Consider the following 8,297-nt stretch of genomic DNA (forward strand, 5'->3'; position numbering starts at 1 on the left):
ATCCCACGGGACATCCGGCCGGTCATCCCGGCCTAGTCACCATTCCACCTCCGTATCTGTTCGCTTTGTTTCATATCTGTTCCATTTTCATCTGTTATATTTTCTGATTTCTGTTCTAATTTTGTCACACTATCATTTATTTTTCTGATTATCAGTTTCTAAGTTATAATAAACTGAATGAAACAAACCCAACATAAATGAGAAATATCATTCTCTATGGTTTTTTTTTTTTTTGTATAAAAATCTGTTTCTATGGCATCTGCCTAATTAAATTTTGTCACCAATTTTTTTTATATTTATTTTTTACATAAAAATAAGTTTGTATGCACAAAAATGTACTAATGGTTAATATATTTTTCATACATTTTCCTTACCTCTCATATGTTTTACTATACAATTTTCTTTCACTTTTGTAGTCATCATGCCAAGAACAAAACGAACCAGGCCCAAACTTGGTGAATCCTCAAACCCTATACCACCACCACACCAACAACATGATGGCTATCCAACTAATGATTTTGCAACATATCATTATGAACAAGCCTATGAACATTTCATTACTCGACCAATTGTTATGGGGAGAAATGTAGAACTACCTTCTAAATATGATTCACTCTTACTTGGCAAATTAGATACAATGGGATGGTTACCATTAAATAATTTTCCAAATAAGATATATCCCCGTCTTCTACGATTATTTTATATTCACTTGACACTGGGTGACCAACAAAATGAACCATTCAATCTTATCTCTTATGTTAAGGGGAAAAGAATCACACTCTCTCTCCGTCGTTTTGCACAAATTATTGGAGTCGAAATAGGAGATTTACAATGTTATTTTCAAAATGAGGCCGCATTAGAAAAAAATTGTTGATGATGTCACTCAGATTTATACCACAATTTGTGACAACCGATTTAGCGGCACTAATTTACAAGTCAGCCATTTAAAACCTCACATTCGTATTCTCCATCGATGGATAGTTGAAAATATCACTCCCAAAAAAGGACATTATAATAGTGTTTCATGTTTTCAAGTTTACTTGTTATATTGTTTTGAAATTGGACAAAAATTAGATTTATGCTTTATATTACTAAAAGAAATGATGCTTGCAAAATTGGATACTCTGAGTGTCCGGTCACTACCTTTTGGAGCTTTGTTAACCATAATTTTCAAAGCCCATGATGTGAACCTTGAAGGTGAATGATGGATCAGAATCACTTCACCAATTTCTGAGTATACACTGACCCGAGCTGGTGGTGCTGACACCTTGATGGGCTCTATTAATCTTGAAAATGAACCAATACCTGATGAGGAAGAACCCAATGACAATGCCATGCCACCAAATGAACAACCCCATTACCGGACTGATTATTTAGCCTTAGAACAAGAACGGTACAATTAGCGCCTACAATGGGAACAACAAATGGCTAATCAGCTCAATACATTGGGTATTCGGTTCGATGAATTTGGTACTCGGTTCGATGAAATTGCCACCGCTCAAAACTCACTAATTCATCAATTTGGTGAGTTTCGTGTAGACTCAGAGAGACACACTAAACTAACAAGGAACTGCATTGATCTGATTGACCATCGAGTCACTCAGTTGTACCATCAATACTTTCCTCCACCTCCAACACCACATGACAAGGATGCTTAACTTGTTTAAAAATCAAGTAAAATGGTTCACAGATATGGTGGTTATATTTTTTTCTCTTTTTTTGTTTTGGTTATATATTTGGTGAGTTTTGTTGTGATTGTTTTACTTTTGTTATTTTGTTATAAACTTTTCTATTCACGTAATGAATAACAACGAGGGGTTTTTTTTGGAATCATTTAATTACATAGTTATAATGTTATAACAATCTGTGCAAAAAGATTATGCATTGAAAAAATTATTTGTACAAAAATTAATAAATAGTAATTCATAAATGTCTACGAAATCCTTCATTTGAATAAAATAAATAAAAATTACACAATTATTAAATAATTTTTCTGCATCAATTATAATATAAAATTAAATTAATGTTCTGAAATTAAATAAAATAAGTTACAATTTAATAATATTTAATAACAAACATTCTTTTTTTAATGAAAAGGAAAAAAAAAAGTTAATATAAACTTCTGTACAGAAAATTAAAAAGAATACCCCAGCGTTTACACAAATTATACACCCTTACTTTAAGATGTACCCAGCGAATTTTTACACATTCTTCATATAAAATAATATTTTGCTATAAAATCGGGTGATATAAAACAATAAAATATAATTTACTTTTTTATTTTATTTTATTTTATTTTATTTATTATTATTATTTATTTGTTACACTTTTAAATGGTGAACTTATCACCACCACCACCTAACACTACCAACCAACCATCTGCCACTACCACCCACCAGCCACCACCACCCATCTGCCACTACCACCCACCACCCACCACCCATCTGCCACCCACCACCACCCATCACCCATCACCACCCACCACCCATCTGCTACCTACCACCACCCACTACCCATCACCACCCACCACCACCCACCTACCACCACCACATCTACCACCCACCACCCACCACCCACCACCACCACCACCCACCCACTACCTATCTGCCACCCACCATCCACCACCCATCACCACCCACCACTACCCACCTACCACCACCACCCACCACCCAACACCCATCTGCCACCTACCACCACCCACCACCATCTACCCATCTGCCACCATCACATTTAATTTAATGACAACATATTTATTTATGAAAGTTACTAAGAAACACATTGCATATTAATAACAACATATTAAATTGTCTTGGCTAGACTATACATAGAATTACATATTACACATTGCATGAACAACATATTTAAGTATACACTGATATGCGAAAACCATTATCTTCATTGCCCATGCGATGATGCTTGTGTTTTATTTCGTTTCATTGCCATTTAGCCCAATCGTTGTCCTCAGTATTAGTTATCCTACAAGAAGATACAAGAAGTCAGTAAATCATAGAAACAGACAAGGAAGGGCGAAGTTATGTAGTAACGGTGTCATAATGACTGAAATAATTTACCAAATAATTATGCATTCACAACCAGTAGTCAGTACGATATTCACTTGCCTTGTTCACATCCCTTTTCTATTCATGGTGAATATGATTTTGCCACATAGCAGTAGCAATTGCATCCCTAACGTTCAATTGGGACGTTAACCCATGTTGTGACATGTCAACGTAGTCAGCTTGGTCTCTAACAAGCCCATCTATTTCTGCTTCTGCGGCCATTTCATTATCAACTTCCATGAAGAATGGATCCATAGCTGCATGCAAACGGATCCAATTGTGCACTACACAACATGCAATCATGAGAGGTCCTTGTCGTGTAGACTTGTACTTTGGTATGGACCGCAATATTGGGAAACGCTTCTTCAAAACACCAAATGTTCTTTCTATGACATTGCGTAATGACGAATGTCGATGGTTAAACAATTCTTTAGGTCCTGCATAACGATGGCCACGAAACTCTTGCAAGTGATACCATTGAGACCGAAATGGGGCAAGAAATCCAGGCATGTTCGTGAAACCAACATCAACTAAATAGTACTTGCCTACATATAAATAATGAATACACAGTTCTGTCAATTGATATGTACAAAAACAGACAAGAAAAAAAGTGTACCGTATGTTATTCAGGGACAGTCACCATTGGGTGGGTGTGAGAACTGTAGATCAGCTCGTGTAATAGAGTCAACCAGAATAGCGTTGTCGTGAGCGCTACCTTCCCATCCAGAATTAATAAATGTGAACAACATATCGAAGTCGCAAGCTGCGAGTACATTTTGCGATACCGTTGCTTTCTGACCGCGGAATGTATTTTGTCTTGAAGCAGGGACCCATGCATCCACCAATGTGCCATCGATAGCACCGACACAATCCTAATTGACAGATATTTGTTTGATATTAAAAGCGAAACAAACTTCGATATTACTTTCATAATAAAAAATAATAATATTTATTAACACTTATTGATATGAACAAACTTACAGGATAGTCATACTGTTCGTACCTTGAACCAGGGAAAAAACCTCCTGTCATTTAAAATTTTTCCCGGTATGTCCTCTAGGTTACGTGGTTTGATAACCGATGATGAAAGCTTGCACAATGCCCGCATAACAATTTTTATGTGCCGACAAATTGTTTCCGTGGAGTGTTGAAATCTATCTGCCATTATTCGATGGTGATCATTTTGTGCAAAAGTGTATAAAAAAATTCCAAGCGATTCCTCCACACTGATATGCATATGTTCAGTATCGATAAAGCCATTATGGAATAAAGTGCCTTTCAATAAAATGAATGTTTGTGCATCCATTCGCATAACGTTCATCATTGTTTCTGGATGGCCATTTAATAGGCCGAAGATGTAATCATCACCTCTGAATGGACACGTTCACTGCGGTCGGCGACTACTTGACGCGTTGATATGGTCATGCATTAAAGCAATCATCAAAAAATCCATAAAATCATCAACAACCTCATCCTCCTCTGATGAGAGCTCCATTGTATTGTTTTCTCTATTAGATGACATATGCTTTTGTCTACATCACAGTAAAAGCATAATTATAAAATATGTTATTCATGCAGTAACAGTTAGCGTTATTGGTGAAATAGTAAAATTCAGAGGAGAACAAAATTTATTTAACACATGGTCATATTATAATAACAGAACATAGTTTTAATATAACAGAAAACACTTAAAAATTCAAAAAAAAATAAAAATACGAACATAGAAAAGGAAAGAGGATATGATGGAATGAAAAAAAAATAATAAAAACCAAATCAGGAATAATGAAATCATCAAACAGTTCAGCGAAGAAGATTTGCTAACACAAGCAAAACAGAACTTCTCAGTTCACTGCAAAGCGAGGATCATGGCTAGGCGCAAATGGGTAGGAGTGCGCATAAAAAACCTTCGCCATTCCTTATCCTTGAACAGTGTCAGTACCCTAACGTACTGCAATGGTGGTATGTCCCCAAGCTCAAGCAATGCATCTTGACATGTATCAAGGAAATAATCATCACCACCTGCACTTACAGCCTCAGTCTCATTTTCTCGTGCACGTGAATGTCCTGTTTTGGCTTGTACATAGGATGTGAAAGCTGCGCATACATCATCAAACCCACTTGATCGTGACTTTTTGGAATGACCACTGTCAGTCTGGCTGGTTGCAGGGCCCTTCTTGTGACCTTTGCCCTTTGCTGGATCCATATACTCATCCCCGAATAAGTCAACAGGAATGGCCTCAGTAGCATTACTCCCACCAGCGTTACTCCCACCAGCATCAGCGTTCCAAAATTTATTTAACATGTCATCTTCTTCTTTAGAGTCAAGGGGTCCTTGTGTGGATGCACGAGACAGGGCCCCTGTGGCACAACAATTTTCAACAATTTCTGCCATTTCTTGAAAATATTCAAACCCTTTTGTCCTAAACTTCTTCACATTTCTACTAGCCTACAACACTTACAAAACAAAAATTAAGCACTGTATATATCATGAAATGTTTAAAATAAAATTAGAAAATAGTACAGATTAATGGAAAACCTTATCCCAAAATTCATCAGGTGCAACAACAGTGCCTATAATAGGATCCCATCCCAGACCAATTTGTGCCTGCAGTCGCTTAAATGTCTGGTAATCAGCTTTCAATCGCTGATATTTTTGGCACACCTTGACACCTGTATACCGAAATCCATATATGTTGTGCAACTGATTTACATAATGATTCTAATGCCTAATTGTCCACGAAGTAGTACGGCCAGTTGTTTGATTGTTTCTAACCTCATCTCTCAACATATTTATTAATTTCGTTTCAATTCTGGGCGTCCACATTTTGGTGTTCTCATTGTCATCGGAATTATTTCCATACATCTATAAACATACAAATTATATTTAAACTAGTTTGGGATGGATATACAAGCATAACAAAGTATTTTAAAGTAGTCTGCAATGGATATACAAGAATAACAGCGTCAAAATGGTTTGAAGGAGAACACAGATAAAGGAAAAAGAACAAATGATTTTATTTCAAGGAAAAAAATACGTAGCAGATTAATTGAATTTAAATAGCAGAAATATAACCACAAAAAAAAAAACATTCAGATAGCAGAAATATAACCGCAAATAATAAAAAAAAAATCAGTAAACATTGTGTTTAAATAGGAGGAAACAAATCAGTAAAAGAAAAATTAAGGAAAAAAAATTAGTAAAAAAGCCTGGTAGGTTCAAACAGACCGGTAGGTTTAAACCATTAACGAAGAAATGGAAAACTGGAAGACAAAATTGGAAGAGGTGGGAGGACCGGGTGGTTGACCGGCCGGGTGTCCCAGGCACTGCCGCTTCAGGTTCTGATCGATGATCGATGAAAGGTTCAAACAGTTCATAATTTAAAATAACAACCGATCTGAAATGGAAAATACACCTCTACAAATTCTCATAAACCATCTAGGAACTGATTTCAACTTCTCCGAAATCATTTATACATAACAGATGAAGATTGATTTACTGACTATTCTTGAAGAACAAAAAAGTTGAAACAGTTTAGGATGAAGGATGAAGAATGAAATCATTTATCAACTCGTCTGAAATCATTTTCAGATAACAGATGACGAATAAAGGATTTATTTACCAGATTAGTGGGAGTTGAATAGTTATCGCCGGTGATGGAATGTGTATACTGATTGAATATGCCACTGTTTGCTCGTCGGATTCGACAATAAATTTGATAAATTTGACCTGAAAAAAATTAAAAATAAATTAAGATGAATTTCTCAAATAATTTCCCTATAACAAAATATGTAAATAAATTTGTGAGTAATTTCACCTCGCAGTCGTCGTTGTTTGGTTGCCCGTAAGAAGAATCGTCCGCAACGCACAAATCGTAACTCAGTCAATTTGTGAAATATGATACCAGTACAGAGCGGGTTGGGTGGATTCATTATTTATAAAATGAGTCTGAAACGCACCCGTGATGAATCTGAAGTACGGATGTTTGATACAGAGAAGCCACCCGTGATGAATCTGAAGGACTGATGTAGATGATGAATCTGAAGGACTGATGTAGATGAGGTTCACGTGAAAGTTGCAGAGACGATGAAGAAGGCAGAAACGTTGAAAGGGAGATACAAGCTGCCAAACAGATTTTCAAAATGTAATTTGAATTAACACGCGGAATCAATTTTTGAACGTCGTATCCAAACATCATGCGTGAGCTCACGTGTTGAAAATTGATTTGAATTAACAACCAAACAAAGCCATAGTTTGTTGTGTAGATCATTCTTGCAAAAAAAATGAAATTGATTGAACATTTATAATTCCATGACACAAATATATTGGCCTTATTTCGTTTGTTTTTTAGAAAAAATTTTGAAAAAAATTCTCTACAAACAAATTTTCAAGAGTAATCAAACCAAACAATTTTTTTCAAAAAAATATCAAAATTTTGTTTGGTTATCTATTTTTCAAAATCACTCTCTCTCTCATACACATCAAATCAATTTTTTTAAAACTCTCTCTCCCAAAATAATTTTCCAAAATCATTTCTGAAAAAGACAAATCGAACAAGTTTTCGTACTTTTTATCTAAAAAACTAGTCTATAAACACAAACCAAACACACCCATTTATTTTTTAAAAAATAAACAGCTAACACGATTTTAATATTTTTTTAAAAACAATTAGAATCAAATCATGATATTGTAGATTTTCAATTAACTTAATTTTTTACAAGAATAATATGCTTGACAAATTCTATAAAATAAACAGTTTGGATCATCGAAAAAATCTTCCACCAAGGAACCATATTATCCTATTGTGACCATGTATCCCAAGCCCCCTAGCAAAGAAGTCTCACAAAATTCTATGATTTATATTCATCCATTCATATTTATATGACTCTTATTAGAAAGAATATGAGAAATAAAGTAGAGAGAGAGAGAGAAGAAATGAGGTACAAGAAGAGAGGGTGGGGAGAACATAATACTGTGTTTTTATTTTACCAAAAATTTTACAAAATAAGCAAGGATAAATATGGTATTTCATAAAATAAAAAAGATTAAAAAAAAAATTTGGATGACCTCATCAAATTTCATCCTTTTTTTTTTATTCAAAAAATTTCATCCACTTACCTAACGGTTGGTTAACGGTCAGGGTCTCAAGGGAGGTCCGTGTGGTGTAATTTTTCCATAGTGGTGGAGCTGGCTGGGTGTGATTTGGGTTTTTAAATTTACTTTTTAAAAAAGAGTGTTAT

The 8,297-nt window shown here is 35.0% G+C and overlaps 1 protein-coding gene across 1 annotated transcript; it reads right to left on the reverse strand.

Moving 5' to 3' along the window:
• Positions 1–3,137: 3,137 nt before the first annotated feature.
• Positions 3,138–5,922, reverse strand: LOC145806825 (uncharacterized). Its single transcript, XM_082904652.1, has 7 exons — positions 5,833–5,922; positions 5,596–5,760; positions 4,964–5,505; positions 4,464–4,591; positions 4,041–4,084; positions 3,700–3,931; positions 3,138–3,604 (listed from the first exon to the last, which is right to left on the reverse strand). The coding sequence occupies exons 1-7, from the start codon at positions 5,920–5,922 to the stop codon at positions 3,138–3,140; spliced, it is 1,668 nt and encodes a 555-aa protein (XP_082760778.1).
• Positions 5,923–8,297: the final 2,375 nt, after the last annotated feature.

This window comes from Camellia sinensis, chromosome 14 (genome assembly GCF_055761805.1).
Source record: "Camellia sinensis isolate YWXY chromosome 14, ASM5576180v1, whole genome shotgun sequence".
NCBI classification, from domain to species: domain Eukaryota; kingdom Viridiplantae; phylum Streptophyta; class Magnoliopsida; order Ericales; family Theaceae; genus Camellia; species Camellia sinensis.